Genomic DNA, 15,337 nt, shown 5'->3' with positions numbered 1-15,337 from the left:
ATGCCGACCAGTGAGAATGAATCTGTGAACACAGACAACGCTCCGGGAGGAGACGCGGAAGGAGAAACCTGCTGCACACGACTAGCGTGAGTTCCTCCTCCCCTCCTCCCTCCCCCTCCTCCTCCTCCTCCTCCTCTCCTCCCCGTCCTCTCCTCCCCTCCTCCTCCTCCTCTCCTCCCCGTCCTCTCCTCCTCCTCTCCTCCTCCTCCTCTCCTCCCCGTCCTCTCCTCCTCCTCCTCTCCTCCTCCTCCTCCTCCTCCTCATCCTACAGCCATCTATTCCTCCTCTCCTCTGGGAGGTGATGAGTGGCTGACTCTGTCTCTCTGTCTCTCTGTGTCCTTCTCTGTCTCTCTCTCTGTCTCTCTCTCTGTCTCTCTCTGTCCTTCTCTGTCTCTCTCTCTGTCTCTCTCTCTGTCTCTCTGTCTCTGTCTCTCTCTCTCTCTCTCTCTCTCTCTCTCTGTCTCTCTCTCTCTCTCTCTCTCTCTCTCTCTCTCATCCATTCCCACTCTCCCCTCATTTTCCGGTTATTCAAATGAGTGCATCCCTTTCTTTGTTGAACACAAGGGAACACTTGCAGGAGCCTATGGCGTGACCAGCCAACACACACACATGCACGCACGCATGCACACATGCACGCACGCACGCACACATAGGTGACGGAGAGTACCAAAAGCCAGTAGATCTCAGATGGCACACTTTTCTTCTCCTCCGTCCTCCATTCGTTCTTCTTCGTCTCTCGTTTTGTTGTCTGTGTTGTTTGGTTCGCGACCCACAATGCAACACACTCGAATAAAGACCACTCCATAAACCTGACGACAGTGACGAAAGATGTTTGTTGACTATACCTTTCTTCACTGACGAAGACTATATAAAAAACTACATTAAAAACGAAGTAATGATGACAAAAACGATGACCAAATATACTGACAAACAAATAAAAACTAGACGAAAATGATAGCAAGGGACTATTGGAGAAGAGATCCTAGTAGAACTAAGACATTTTATGCTTGGTAGTGTTTGTCGATTGTCGATCTACAAGCTCACAGACAGACAGACAGACAGACAGACAGACAGACAGACAGACAGACAGACAGACAGACAGACAGACAGACAGACAGACAGACAGACAGACAGGACAGGACAGTCTCTGTCCTGTCCTGTCCTGTCCTGTCCTGTCCTGTCCTGTCCTGTCCTGTCCTGTCTCTCCTCTCCTCTCCTCTCCTCTCCTCTCCTCAGACACAATGACCTCCCATCCCATTCTTTCTCGTCTTCAGTTCTTTATGTAATAGTGTTGTTGTTGTTGTTGTTGTTGTTGTTGTTGTATACAGTGGTGAACAGTGGAAACATACTGCTCATACCAGGTGTTACTGTTTGACTGAACATCACTGTATGTATGTCTGCAAGGGGTTGATTTGTTTAAATGTCACAGAAGCCATAAAGGAATATACGCACACTGTTGTTCAACAACAGGTCTGGTAGCAGTTTGTCCACTCTCAATGCTGCAGTCCATATTGTGTTATGTAATTGTCACAATGCCCTAGCCTGGGATCCGCAGACTTATTGCTATACGTGTGTGTCATTTTGATTCACAGTTCTCCGTGCACAAATGGGAGAAAAACAGTCCACTGTTTCTGATTGGTCTGTTGGGGTTGGGGGGGCGTAGGGGGAAGAGGAGTGTCTTCCAATGTAAAATTCGAGTCACTTCCTAACTTGCCTACCTAATTGGAATGACTCAAATACCCAGACTGAGTAGCAAAGTGAGAAAAAGGCGAACGTATAGAGAATCAATAACTCATTGTCATATTGTCAAGCGGTAGATGACCTACGTCTCAATGGAAGAATAGGGAGACCGTACCTCCACTCCACTCAAACCACTCACTTATTAGCATGAGGTGTATGGACCATGCAGACCGCGGCCATCTTACCATATAAGTTAATGGCAAGGTGCTAACAAGGTGCAACTTCCCATAGACAGCCCATTCATCCAAACAGAAAAAGTCCTATCTGATTGTATTACACAACGTCAAACTCACCAACATTGCAGCTGTACGAAAAGCTTGAATTATTCTCTTTCTATCCTCAAAGTGTTTGTTTCATAAAAACCCACTGTATAGTATGTTATGAGTTACTTTCTGTCCTTGCAGGTGATTCTTTTTCTAAGTGTTGCAGTTTGGAAGTGCTCGTTAGATATCACTCAACATGCCCTGCGTACCACCTGTTTTGAATTAGGCAGCAGGACATTGCTTTACCGAAAACGAGTGCTTCCAAACTCTGATGGCAAGATGGGCGCGGTCTGCAAATGGTCAATTGTCATGTAGTGTGGTGCTGGCAGGAGCATGCATGTATAGAGTTCTGGATGTGCAAATGCGTCCTTGCTGGCCACATATGAAGAAGTATAAAAAGATAGTAACAGTAATAGACAGTAACTATATTGTGTTGCTGATGGTTCCATGGACTCTACGTATATAGTATACTTTAAGTTATTATTTATTGGTATCACTTTTTTTTTAATATTAACGTTATATTATCATTCAAATCTTATTGTGGGTTGAGATCCAGTGGGCTTATAGTGCGATCATCTCTAGAGTATTCCAATTCTGAACACACCGGTCAAACTGCTACCATGTGTACTGTACTCCTTTAACTCGCTCAGATCACCCCTTCACTTTCTGTACCTGTCTGTGTGTGCGTGCGTGCGTGCTTGTGCATGTGTGTATAATCCATTCTGTTTCTTGTGTTCCAGAAATAGGATCTCCAAATCCAAGTTCAGGTTAGTATGTTGTTACGCCACCGTCCACCGACTCGCCAAAACACTGTGGAGCTTCTGTGCACGTGCGTGCGTGTGTGTGTGTGTGTATCTGTGCGCGCATGCATGCATGCGTACGTACGTATGCATAATTCAAGTGTGTTTCGTTCACAGCAATGTGACCCAATCTTTGATTGGAATATTTAGCATACATGTGTACACTGTGTGTTCCATGTGTTGTGTGCGTTGTGTGAGGTGTCCTGATGCCCCTGTGTGCCACAACTGAATCTACTCAACTCAACTCAACTCTCAACTCACACGCACGCACGCACGCACGCACGCACACACACACGCACGCACACACACACACACACACACACGCAAACTCCCCCTCTTGTGGGTAATCCCGGTCGGGGAACAAATCTTCTCGTTTGTCACGTTATTAATCTCTTTCCATACATGAAGTGGCTACCATCAAATATTTACTGTATATCACCCTGTTGGGTGATATTGGAGTCACTACTTATATTATCCCTGTTCTCGCCCCAATACTCCCCGTGCCCTTTGAACGCCCACAATCTCACAACTCCCCAATATCCCCCTTCTCTCTCTCTCACCCCAGACATCACCGCCGTTATCGCCGTTGTCGTACAATAACAGAATGACTTGCAGCGGTCGGGTGTGATATCATCTCCGTATGGTGTGTGCGTGCGTGCGTGCGTGCACGTGCATGTGTGTGAGATCAACTTCTAATGTGTCTCTAATCACTCCTTTCTTCTGTTCTTCTTTCTGTTGTTTCTTCCCCTCCGTCCTCCTTTGCGTCTGTCTCACTTCTTTCTCTCCTCTTTGTCTCTTCTTCGCCCTCTGTGGTTGGTTGCTTTCACTCTCCATTTCTCCAATCCACTGCTCCCTATCTTTATCTTTTCTCTCCCCCTCTTCTGTCTGTCTCTCTCTCTCTCTCTCTCTCTACCAGTCGTTACTCTCGTAGGTGGAACAGGTTATGCAGAAGGAAGTGCAGGGCAGCAGTTAAATCGCAGGTTTTCTATTGGCTGGTGATCTTCCTGGTGTTCCTGAACACACTGACCATCGCCTCCGAGCATCATAAACAACCTGATTGGCTGACCGAGATCCAAGGTATATGCATGTGCACACGCACGCACGCACAGATGCACGCACGCACGCACAGAGGCCGCACATTCACACATGCGCGGATCCACACAAACACGCGCTCACGTACACATTGTGACCAACACCAAGAGACAGAGCAGAGAGGCTTACATTTCCAATGCACGTGTCTTTTGATAAGAGGAAATGAACAAAGGCAAACAAACTTAAATATTCTTTCCCAGTGGAGCGTTTCTCAACATAGTCCTTTTTCCTCATTCTGAGTCTCCAGAGGTTGCCTAGAAAAAGGAGAGACAACACTAGCATAAAATTATATTCAGTAATAATAAATATAGAACAGTGGAGAGGGTGTGTGCGTGCGTGCATGCACACGTGCGTGTGTGTGCGTGCGTGCGTGCGTGTGCGGCTTACCGCCCGACGATGCATCCCTCCCTCTCCCAGGAGAATGAGCCTCTGACCGAGCAGGTTTTATCCCCATGGCTGATCAGAACGCAGGTGTCGTCCATTGGTCGATTAGACACAGCAGTCATCACTTCAGCCTGATTGAGTAGGTATAGAGAGTATGCACAGGCATGATTTTCCCATCAGGACACGCCCTCCTCATCTAGACTGAGTGGCAAAACATTGAGCAGCATGGAGTGTTGGAGTTTGGAAGCGCTCATTGGAAAACACTCAACTGTCCTGCGTATACACCACCTGTTTCTAAATGTCACATAATGCAGGAGGCAGCAAAATGTTGTGTTATTGAAAACAAGCACTTCCAAACTCTGACACTTAGAAAAATAATCAAATGCAGGGCAAGATCTTGACAGAAAGTAGCTCATAACGTTTCTATGGTGGATTTTTATGAAACAAAAACTTTGCAGATAGAAAGAGGATAATTCAAGCTTTTCGTACAGCTGCAATGTTGGTGAGTTTAACATTGTTTAATGCAATCAGACAGGACTTTTCTCTTTGGATGAATGGGCTGTCATGGCCAGAAAGTAGTTTTTTGCCACTCAGTGGGCGTTCCCGCATAACTTCCAGGTACGATGATGTCACGCGCATACCCTCTATACCTGGTAGGCACCGCCCCTCAATCAACCTGCCAAGGGTCAGAGAGCTCCACTTATACCTCTGGGAGGATGCGAGCCCGCAGTGGCACGCACGCACGCACGCGCACACACACACACACACACACACACACACACACACACACACACACATACACACATACATGCACACAGACGATGCATGTACTTGTACGCATAGGAAACGACCATCCTCATCCTCTCTCTCTCTCTCTCTCTCATTCTCTCTCTCTCTCTCTCTCTTTCTCTCTCTCTCTCTCACATACTCTCTCTCTCTCTCTCACACATTCTCTCTCCTTCTCTCTCTCTCTCTCTCTCTCTCTCTCTCTCTCACATTCTCTCTCTCTCTCTCACACATTCTCTCTCTCTCTCTCTCTCTCACATTCTCTCTCTCTCTCTCTCTCTCTCTCTCTCTCTCTCTCTCTCTCTCTCTCTCTCTCTCTCTCTCTCTAATTGTCTTTCTCTGCATCCAGACATAGCCAACAAAGTGCTGCTGGCTCTGTTCACTGGAGAGATGTTATTGAAGATGTACAGTCTGGGTCTGCAGGTGAGCAACATTACACATACAGCTATACTGGCTCCCAGTGGTGGACACAGTGCTCAGCCCCAATGGAAAGTAATCTAAGTACATTTACTCTAAGTACTGTACTTTTGCAGGCACTTTTACCTTAGTATTTCCAATTTGCAATACTTTTACTTCTACTCCACTGCACCTCAGAGTTAAATATTGTACTTTGAATCCATTAAAATTATTTTAAAATTTGCATTAACTGCTTAAGCCTTTTTTAAACTTTGGCTATTTGAAAATAGCCGATCTTCAAGCTCACAGCCCTGATCTAGGCAGTAGACTTCAGGATGGAGGATCAGATGGTGAACATGTGGGGGGAATGGTTGATAGAAATACTTGCTCAATGTTCTTGAGTGAAGTGAAGGAAATTGAAATTTTGGACATAGTCAAAAACAGTAAAAACAAAACATCTACCGACTAGAAGAGGTTTTTGTGTTTCGATTAGGGGTAATTAAACACTGTGGAATAATTTGAGGGATGAGCAAAAACAATGTTCTAGCATCAATCTGTTTAAAGTATGAAAATATGATTTTCACAAAATACAGGGAGGAGGATAAATGGATAATTCAGGTGCTTATGTGTTTAAAATGGATATGTTTTGATATGTATGATATGGATATGTGTATTGAATTTATATATGTTTATACTATGTATATGTGTTGCATATTCTTATGTACATATGCAGGGTTTTTTTTCGTATATAAAAGTGAACAGTTTAATTTTGATAATGAGTAGTTTAAGTTGACGCACAGAAGTATATACGTTTTTACTTCTTCTCACTCCTTTTAGGATATGCTTAGTTTATTTTTTTGTCTTTTTCTTTGTTTTGTTTTCTTATATATTTTTTTGTCAAATAGGTTTTTATTGAACAGATTATAAATTATTACACAAACATTATGATATGGAATACATTTTTCTTTTATAGAAAACAAAAAATGAAAGAAAAAAAAAAGAAATAAATCCCTCAACCCTCCCACCCATACTGCTCAGTGACACCGCATACTATAGAATAAGATGATAGAAAGCTCATGGAAAACATCTGAAAAGAAAATGGCGTACAGTCAACCATATCAATGGTATCCTGTCTATTAATCGTTTCTACTCAGGTAATGGACAAGGGGCAGCCAAACCTTATCAAACTGTCTCTCCCTGTCTCTCAGGAAGTACCTTATTCTCTCAAGATGAAGTGTACTAGTACTCCAGCTTGAATGCTGGAGCCTCCTCCTTTTTCCAGTGCGTCGAAATTAGTTTTTTTGCTGCTCAGACCATATGAGAAGAGTTGTTTCTGTGCTCTCGTCAACATAGGCATGGAGTCTGACAAACCCAGAATAATTAGTACAGGATCGGGGTCAATATGAATACTCAAAATATCAGAGAGCGTTGTTTTCTTATATTTTAAGCTATTTATTTTAATTGTTTTTCCTTGTAATTAGGAAATGCAAAGAACTGTTTCTGTTTTATTTATTTTATTTGCATATTCGAAATAAACATGACAAAACAAACAAACAAACAAACAACACATCTCATCGCAACGCATTGTGAGCTTGTAGATCTGTACTATTTTCAAAAGATTTATTTTAATACATGTTATGAATTTTAAAACATGGAAATGGGACATTCTGTATAATGAACACTTTCTACTTTTGGTACTTTAAGTAAAAAAAAATATGCCAATACTTTTGTACTTTTACTCAAGTAAACTTCTACTTCTACTCTACAGAGTATTTCTACTTTGAGTTTTCTAACTCAAAGTTGGAGAACTCTGCATGGAATATGGTAAACGGTGCGTACAACTAAGCTGGTTATTGTTGGCAGACAGGTTCAAATGTCCGTGTCTTCTCTCTTCTGTCCTCCAGGCGTACTATGTGTCGCTGTTCAACCGCTTCGACAGCTTCGTGGTGTGCGGAGGAATCCTGGAGACCATCCTGGTGGAGACCAAGATCATGTCTCCTCTGGGCATCTCCGTCCTCCGCTGTGTGCGACTGCTGCGCATCTTCAAAATCACCAGGTACAGAGACAGGACCGGTGTGTGTGTGTACGATGGTGTGTGTGTGTGTGTGTGTGTGTGTGTGCGCGTGCGCGTGTGCGTGTGCGTGTGCGCGCGTGCGCGGCACAAACTTTATATGAGTATATGCACTAGTTAGGGCTGGGCAATGGACCAGAAATATATAGAAACTGAAACTGAAATAAAATGTATTAAACCCTCCACGAGGATAGATGGGTGTAGAACTGTACCAAAACCGTGCCAGATGTCCTAAAATTCGACTTATAAGCGCATATACCCGGAATTCTTTTTTACAGATCTTTTTTTACAGATCTCGCTTATAGCGCCACCTACGTCCCAACCGGCCCTAAGTTGCTACTGTATGTCGGGATGGCTTACTGTTGGTTTCAGCTGAGGAACGAGGAGGACGTCTCTCCTCTTTACAATGTACTGCTCTTAGACCCCTGAGAGATGGGATGCTGAGGTGGAGCGACACACCTCTCTGCTTTACAATGTGCTCCTCTTAGACCCCTGAGAGATGGGATGCTGAGGTGGAGCGACACACCAAACATCAGCTCCCACAAGAACACTTAACCACTTTAACCCTGTAGTGGTACTTAGTTTACTGGGGGACTCTATACAACACACTGTAAGCTGTCTTCTTGGATTTGTGGTCTCTTCTGCTCTATATCTTTCATAATATAGCAGACTGTAGTTTCAAATGTATGTAAGTAAGCCTATGTGGGATTATTCCCTCCACTGTTGCATAAGAGTACATGTTTTGTACAGTATATACATGCAGTATACTCATGCTGTATGCTGAGTTGGTGCACCCCACAACGATGGGTCTTTGGCTGCGGATGATCCACATCTGAAAATGTTGTGTTCATTAGTTCTCTAATGAAAGCAAGGAGAAATTGATTTATTGAATAGTTTATTAGACTGAAGAAATGTAAAAAAAAAATAGCAACAGAGTGCAGTCAAATACTTCAAAAGGGCAATAGCACCAACAAAATAATGTCCTTGCGGTCTTGTTCCCATTTAGGCCTCAATTCATAGAAAGCATAACATTAAAGAGGAATTGCTTCCTGCCAGGCCTGTGCCATATGGCTTCTTGACTCTATGATGTAGTCAGACTCAGAATATAACCAAACGGTTGTGAGTAGACACATGTAGAAGCATATGGAGTTGCAAGCAACCATTGAATTGAACTAATTTAATCACTTGGGTCGACTTGCGCCACCATGCGCCGATGGCAACAGGACATATCACACCACAATTAAGTCTCCTCACGTGTGTGTGTGTGTGTGTGTGTGTGTGTGTGTGTGTGTGTGTGTGTGTGTGTGTGTGTGTGTGTGTGTGTGTGTGTGTGTGTGTGTGTGTGTGTGTGTGTGTGTGTGTGTGTGTGTGTGTGTGTGTGTGTGTGTGTGGAAATTACAGTCAAACTCTCACTGGGGAGGGAGTCTGGGAGATACACATTATTGCTTTGAGTCTAATCCTTATGTGAAAGAAAATATACAAAAGTGTAGCCATGCAGAGGATCAGAGATCTCTGCCTACTGAGATATCTGGGGAAATCTAAATTAATTGAATGGGCTTTGGACGGGGAAGAGAAAAACAGTGCTCACAAATCTACTGTCTACTGCTTTGAAAACGTGCAAACAATCTTCATACAGCCTATGTTCCCTCAGCCCTGCAGTGTTCTCTCAGTTTAGGGTCCTTCATACAGCCTATGTTCCCTCAGCCCTGCAGTGTTCTCTCAGTTTAGGGTCCTTCATACAGCCTGTGTTCCCTCAGCCCTGCAGTGTTCTCTCAGTTTAGGGTCCTTCATACAGTCTATGTTCCCTCAGCCCTGCAGTGTTCTCTCAGTTTAGGGTCCTTCATACAGCCTGTGTTCCCTCAGCCCTGCAGTGTTCTCTCAGTTTAGGGTCCTTCATACAGCCTATGTTCCCTCAGCCCTAGTGTTCTCTCAGTTTAGGGTCCTTCATACAGCCTATGTTCCCTCAGCCCTGCAGTGTTCTCTCAGTTTAGGGTCCTTCATACAGCCTGTGTTCCCTCAGCCCTAGTGTTCTCTCAGTTTAGGGTCCTTCATACAGCCTGTGTTCCCTCAGCCCTAGTGTTCTCTCAGTTTAGGGTCCTTCATACAGCCTGTGTTCCCTCAGCCCTAGTGTTCTCTCAGTTTAGGGTCCTTCATACAGCCTGTGTTCCCTCAGCCCTAGTGTTCTCTCAGTTTAGGGTCCTTCATACAGCCTGTGTTCCCTCAGCCCTGCAGTGTTCTCTCAGTTTAGGGTCCTTCATACAGCCTATGTTCCCTCAGCCCTGCAGTGTTCTCTCAGTTTAGGGTCCTTCATACAGCCTATGTTCCCTCAGCCCTGCAGTGTTCTCTCAGCTTAGGGTTAGTGTTAGTTTAAATGGAACATACTGTACGTAGTTGAGGGAACATAGTTACCCTCCCGGTTCTGAAATACTATTATTTCTTTAAATATCTGAATTGTTTCCACCCAGTTTGAGCCTATTCATTGAATTTTAGAGTTCACCAGGCGTATCAGTGAAGTCAGAGATCTCTGATCATCTGGCTAAGTGAGACTAATTAGACATTGTTTTTTAATGCGTCCTCAAGCTGCTGAATCACATATCCTTGTTTGCCGGGTGGAAATTTCACATGTGAAAACCTGGTACTTTTCAGGATTCTAAATTCAAAAATATCAAAAACACCTGATCTACTAAGTGTTTTGAGCCTGTATGATCAACACTCATTTGAGTTTTAACACAATATATGCCAGGTTCGAGATTTCTCGTATAGACCTTAAACCCACCTATTTGTACTGTGGGTGTTGTTTACGCGGTGCATTGTGGGTACTGTAGTTCCATGACGTTACTATGCCCCTGTCCTCTCAGGTACTGGAACTCTCTGTCCAACCTGGTGGCGTCTCTGCTCAACTCGGTGCGTTCCATCGCGTCTCTGCTGTTGCTCCTCTTCCTCTTCATCATCATCTTCTCTTTGCTCGGCATGCAGCTGTTTGGAGGGAAGTTCAACTTTGACGAGACGAGGCGGAGCACCTTCGACAACTTCCCCCAGTCCCTGCTCACCGTCTTCCAGGTAGGTACCGGACCGGTGGCGAGAGGGGGCAGAGAGAGTGTGGAAAGTGTGAGAGAGTGGACGTGGACAGAGCGAGAGATACAGAGGCGCAGAGGGGACAGAGATACAAAGGGGACAGATGGCTGGACAGACAGACAGACAGACAGACAGACAGACAGACAGACAGACAGACAGACAGACAGACAGACAGACAGACAGACAGACAGACAGACAGACAGACAGACAGAGGAGGCATAATAGCTAGGTCCTATATAACGTTTGCAGACGGCACTACAAAATATAACATTAAATTGCAGCAGCATCAGTTCAGTTGGCACAGCGGCCCGACCATCAATACAAGACAGTAGGTCTATATTAACATTAGCAGCAGCCAGCAGCAGTTGGCACATCGTCAGAACACGATAGGCCTAATAGTAAATTCTATTACCTTCCACATTCACGTTGTCTTCCTCCGACGATGACAACAACAACAACAACTCGACAACGTCCTCAATAATCTCCTCATCATAAACGCTAGTAGTACTTGCTTCTTCTGTATAACTCGATTTGGATTTGGGCCCACCAAAGAAATCAGAAATGATTTTCTGAGCCATGCTGTAAATAAACAACAAGCTCCTGACAGCTGACCGGAGAGATTCATGCGCCTCAGAAACCTCAGAAACCAGAAACGGAGACCTCTCCCAGTCGCGTACACTGGCCATATATGGAGCGTGTCTTGAGTGTACAGGGTGTGATGAGGTCAGATCAAGATATGGAATGGCATAACAGGTCAGCTCCATATATGGAGATCTAAGGGTGGCAGCGGGGGCAGTGTCTTGAATGTACAGGGTTTAATGAGGGCCTGTTGAGAACTGTTTTCGCCGGCTGCCAGGCGCGGCTGCACAAAAGGCCCGTCAAGTTAGAATGGCGTTAAATTATGCATTTTCAGGCACTCAGTCACAGTGGGTTTGAAAAATGTAAAAGGCCTTTAATGCAATGGACTGGAGACATTAAGATATACAGCAGTGCATGTGGGCTTAGGGTGTAGTGATGCAGAGTCTCTTTGGACGTGTATTATTTATGGCATTCTTTTGGTCATAACTCTTTCTCTGTCTCTCGCTCATGTGGTGGTTTGAGGAACACCTGTTATGTACTCTGTCGCCGATCTTTCTTACATCTAGGATTCATTATTTTACTTCCGCTTAACAACAAAAATATATGAATAATAATAATAATATAATATGTGTGGACTTTTATTATTAATTCATGTTTTTTATCTAATCCCTGATCTGATCAATACCACTTTATATTGTCGATTATTGTGTGTATTGTTTGATCAATTCAATACCTCTGCTTCGATTGATGATCACTTTGTGTTGACTTGATCAATAGCCTAACTGCCCATATTGAATAATGTGTGTGTTGTGTAGATCCGACCAATCGTATTGATGAACACAGTACAGCTTGTGTTGTGTAGATTCGACCAATCGTATTGATGAACACAGCTTGTGTTGTGTAGATTCGACCAATCGTATTGATGAACACAGCTTGTGTTGTGTATATTCAACCAATCGTATTGATGAACACAGCTTGTGTTGTGTAGATCCGACCAATCATATTGAATGCAGTGTGTGTTGAGTAGATAGATTGAACCAATCGTATTGAATGCAGTGTGTGTTGTGTAGATAGATTGAACCAATCGTATTGAATGCAGTGTGTGTTGTGTAGATAGATTGAACCAATCGTATTGAATGCAGTGTGTGTTGTGTAGATATATTGAACCAATCGTATTGAATGCAGTGTGTGTTGTGTAGATAGATTGAACCAATCGTATTGAATGCAGTGTGTGTTGTGTAGATAGATTTAACCAATCGTATTGAATGCAGTGTGTGTTGTGTAGATAGATTGAACCAATCGTATTGAATGCAGTGTGTGTTGTGTTGCGTGTAGATCCTGACAGGAGAGGACTGGAACTCCGTCATGTATGACGGCATCATGGCGTACGGAGGCCCGTCGTTCCCTGGCATGCTGGTCTGCATTTACTTCATCATCCTCTTCATCTGCGGAAACTGTATCCTTCCTTATACAATGTTTATATTATATTATTTAAAAAAAGATTTCTATACATTTGAAACTTCTGGACATTCTGCATAATGATACATTACATATATTTTGATTTTGTCCTTTTACTCAAGCCAATTTTGAATTCCGGTATTTAGTATTATTGCCACAACAGGAAGTTACAGACTGTTCAAGACAGCTTGGAAGTTCAACGTTCATGGTTTATAATCTGTGATAGAACAGAATTTTATTTTTGTTGACACTTACAGAGCATCTAAAAGTTAAAACAATATGAATTGTCCCTTATACTTTACCTTCAATCACTTGTATGTATACGTACAGTATAAAACACATTTTCAGTTTAGAAAGAAAGTCGACAATCGTTAGCTAGAGAAGTGGCGAAGTTGCGAGGGTCATAGATCAGGTTACTACCAAGTTACCTCGAGCGTGCACAAGGGAGAAGCACAGCAGAAAGGCATTCTGGGTAGTGTAGTCATTTTTACAACCATAGTCACAAGTCACTCAAGAGCTAATAAACATGCAGTATAATTAATTCTGCTGTTGCGATTGGTCAGCTCCTGCCTTAACCAATCACTGACCAGACATCCTACTGAACGTCTTCTTGGCCATTGCCGTGGACAACCTGGCTGACGCCGAGAGTCTGACCTCCGCCCAGAAAGAAGAAGAAGAAGAGAAGGAAAGAAAGAAACTGGCACGGTAACAGGGAGAGAGAGAGAGAGAGAGAGAGAGAGAGAGAGAGAGAGAGAGAGAGAGAGAGAGAGAGAGAGAGAGAGAGAGAGAGAGAGAGAGAGAGAGAGAGAGGAGAGAGAGAGAGAAGGGGGGCAGAGAGAGGGAGAGAGGAGAGAGAGAGACAGAGAAAGGAGAGAGAGATCTCTCTCTCTTGCTCATCCATTATTATCTCTGTCTATTTTTCTGTCTCTCAAATGTCATTCAGTGTTTTCGTCGATATCTTTTTAGAGTGAATTACATGAGTTTTCTTTTTTACACGAACAAAGTATAAAACATATTTAAGTGTAGTGTAGTTTATAGGACGACACATAAAATACATTAAAACAATAACAGCCATACTGTATATACAGTAACCGAGTAGGATTCATGAGAACAAATGAACATCTTATAAATAAGCAATACATAATAACATATTGATAACAATATGTATTTATTTATTAATCATATCCTTACTGGAGATGCAGATGCAGGTGTCACGGTGAGCCAAGGGGGGTATAGGAGCCAAGGGGGGTAGGAGCCAAGGGGGGTAGGACCCAAATGCAGGACAGAGAGGCCAAAGAGTTCAAATGCAAACAATTTATTAACAGAGACTGGAACTAAACACTTACCATGACATTTCAATAAAGATCTCACAAGGAACTGAAACGACAGGGGAGTATAAATACACACAGGGATAACAGGGCACAGGTGAAAATAACTTAAAATCAAGACAGGGATTGGCTAAGAGACTAACAGAACACAGGTGGAGCAAACTAATAATCACAGGTGGTGAGACAAGGCAGGAAAACAGTAACAAGGCATACAGGAAACAATACTACACAATAAAAGCACACAAGAACAGAAAACATTAACCAAAACTAGGAACAAGGACCACTAGGGACCACGGATTGTGACAGCAGGAAGTTATAAGCTCACAAAACAGTGAAGTTCTGCTGTTTGTCATTTCTAACTGGGGTTGTAATGCAACAGTGTCGTTAATTATTCATTCATACAGTCAGTCATTCACTTAAGAGCAGTATTGTACTTGGCCATGGATGGACCCCCATTTGAATACGATTTCATGTTAGAGACTCCCAAAAGAGAAGATATGTGTCAACCTTTTTCTAAATAATTCCACGTTTTTCCACAACAGCTGAATTATAAAATACAGTCAAAGTGGTTTAAACGTTGCCTGGGGACCCCCTGGACCCCTGTAGGGGAGAAGCACTGCTTTAGAGAAATTCAGGCATTATCAGAGTTAGAGGTTTTGTTCCTATTGGGCTCTTCGTATTACTGATGCCACCTTCCTTCTTTCCTTCTCTGCATTTCCTTCCTTCCTTTCCTTAGGACGCTCAGCCCAGAGAAGCGATGTCATAACAATGACAAGCCTCCTCTGGAGGTAGTGAAGAAGCAGAAGATGGAACTGAAATCCATCACTTCTGATGGAGAGACCAACACTGCAACTAAGGCACGCACACACGTCCACGCACGCACGCACGCACGCACGCACGCACGCACGCACGCACGCACGCACGCACGCACGCACGCACGCACGCACGCACGCACGCACGCACGCACGCACGCACGCACGCACGCACGCACGCACGCACGCACGCACGCACGCACGCACGCACGCACGCACGCACACACACACACACACACACACACACACACACACACACACACACACACACACACACACACACACTGCTACAAAACACTGCATGCTGCGACATGCATACAGTATATGACTGTAAATTAATGACTATCTATCTATCTATCTATCTATCTATCTATCTATCTATCTATCTATCTATCTATCTATCCTTCAGATCAATATGGATGATGAGGAGAAGAATCCGTATCCTGCCAATGACTTCATTGGTAACTCACGCACACACATACACACACACTCACGCATGCACACACACACACACACATGCGTTCACACACGCACACGCACCGCACCATACCAC

General features: G+C 43.8%; 1 protein-coding gene across 1 annotated transcript in view; it reads left to right on the top strand.

Moving 5' to 3' along the window:
- cacna1c (calcium channel, voltage-dependent, L type, alpha 1C subunit) overlaps positions 1-15,337 on the top strand; it is a gene marked incomplete at both ends in the record, with an annotated part of 77,258 nt that continues 61,921 nt past the window's right edge. Inside the window, 10 exons of the mRNA XM_079494847.1 lie at positions 1-86; positions 2,744-2,770; positions 3,720-3,880; positions 5,415-5,488; positions 7,366-7,517; positions 10,391-10,592; positions 12,522-12,642; positions 13,235-13,349; positions 14,709-14,829; positions 15,194-15,245. Of these exons, the coding sequence (XP_079350973.1) occupies positions 1-86; positions 2,744-2,770; positions 3,720-3,880; positions 5,415-5,488; positions 7,366-7,517; positions 10,391-10,592; positions 12,522-12,642; positions 13,235-13,349; positions 14,709-14,829; positions 15,194-15,245 (1,111 nt within the window). The remainder of the gene's footprint in view (positions 87-2,743; positions 2,771-3,719; positions 3,881-5,414; positions 5,489-7,365; positions 7,518-10,390; positions 10,593-12,521; positions 12,643-13,234; positions 13,350-14,708; positions 14,830-15,193; positions 15,246-15,337) is intronic.

The sequence above is a fragment of the Electrona antarctica genome, assembly GCF_951216825.1.
Source record: "Electrona antarctica genome assembly, chromosome: 23".
In the NCBI taxonomy this organism is placed as follows: domain Eukaryota; kingdom Metazoa; phylum Chordata; class Actinopteri; order Myctophiformes; family Myctophidae; genus Electrona; species Electrona antarctica.
The sequence above is the reverse complement of the archived record's forward strand: the minus strand, read 5'-3'. Positions and strand labels throughout refer to the sequence as shown.